General features: G+C 44.1%; 1 protein-coding gene across 1 annotated transcript in view; it reads left to right on the top strand.

The window, feature by feature from the left end:
- Window positions 1-273: 273 nt before the first annotated feature.
- Window positions 274-1132, top strand: part of LOC122539995 (interferon alpha-1/13-like) — a 3687-nt gene continuing 2828 nt past the window's right edge. Inside the window, exon 1 of the mRNA XM_043675263.1 lies at window positions 274-332. Within this exon, the coding sequence (XP_043531198.1) occupies window positions 330-332 (3 nt within the window). The 5' untranslated portion in view covers window positions 274-329. The remainder of the gene's footprint in view (window positions 333-1132) is intronic.

The raw sequence follows: 1132 nt of genomic DNA, 5'->3' as shown, positions 1-1132 counted from the left end.
GCCTTATTGAAATCCATGTCGACAACATCCACTGCTCTACCCTCATCCATCACCTTGGTCATCTTCTCATAAAATAAACCAAGTCAGTAAAACATGACCTGCCCGGTACAAAGCCGTGCTGACTGCTCCTACTTTAGCCACACTTTCCCAAATGCCCGTTAGTCCTATCCCTAAGCAATTTCTCCAATTTCTTCCCAACCACCGATGTGAGACTCACTGATATATAGATTCCTGGATTGTGCCTATTTTCCTTCTTGAACAGAGGAACAACATTACCTACTCACTGGTCCACCAGACCCTCTCAAGTGGCTAACAAGGATGCAAAGATCATGGTCAGTTCCCAGCAAATCTCCTCTCTTAGATCTCTCAATAACCTGGGGTAGGTACCATCGAGTCCTGGGGACTTAGCCACTTTAATGCTCTTCCAACAACCCAATACCACTCCTTTGTTGATCTCAAAATGCCATCGCATATTAGCATGTGCTGTACAAATCCAACTAACCTCCTTTTCCTTCTCCTGGGTGAATATTTATGTAAAGACCTCATTTAGGATCTCACCCACATCCTCCGCTACTGAGCGCAAGTTCCCTCCTTCATCCTTCAATGGTCCTCCCTTCTCACCATTAATCCTCTTGTTTTGAAGTATGTGTAGAATGCTTCAGGATTTAATTTTATCTCACTTGCCAAGGTCATTTTATGGCTCCTGCTTGCTCTCCCAATTCACTGCTTGTGTTCATTTCCTCTTTCCCTTATACTCCTCACGGGCTCTGTTTGATTTTGGCTTCCTCGACCTCGGATATGATTATTTTCTTTGTTTGAGTAAATTTTCAATCTCCCTGGTTATCCAAGGTTCCCTTCCCTTACCATCCTTCCTCCTTACTGGAACACGCTAGTCCTGAAATCTCATCAGTGGGTCTTTAAACAATTCCCACATGTCAAATGTGGACTTGCCTGCTACAGCCCTTCTCAACTAACACTCCCTAGCACCTGCCTAATACTGACATAGTTTGCCCTCCCCCAATTTAGTACCTTGCCCCAAGGTCCAGATGTAAACCATATTCACAGCTATCTTAAAACTGTTGGTTTTTCAACAATTTTCAAAACGGTGACAGTTGGTGGCTTTTGATGGGGG

Source organism: Chiloscyllium plagiosum, chromosome 33, assembly GCF_004010195.1.
Source record: "Chiloscyllium plagiosum isolate BGI_BamShark_2017 chromosome 33, ASM401019v2, whole genome shotgun sequence".
Lineage (NCBI taxonomy): Eukaryota > Metazoa > Chordata > Chondrichthyes > Orectolobiformes > Hemiscylliidae > Chiloscyllium > Chiloscyllium plagiosum.
Note: the sequence above shows the minus strand (reverse complement) of the source record. Positions and strands in the feature narration are given on the sequence as shown.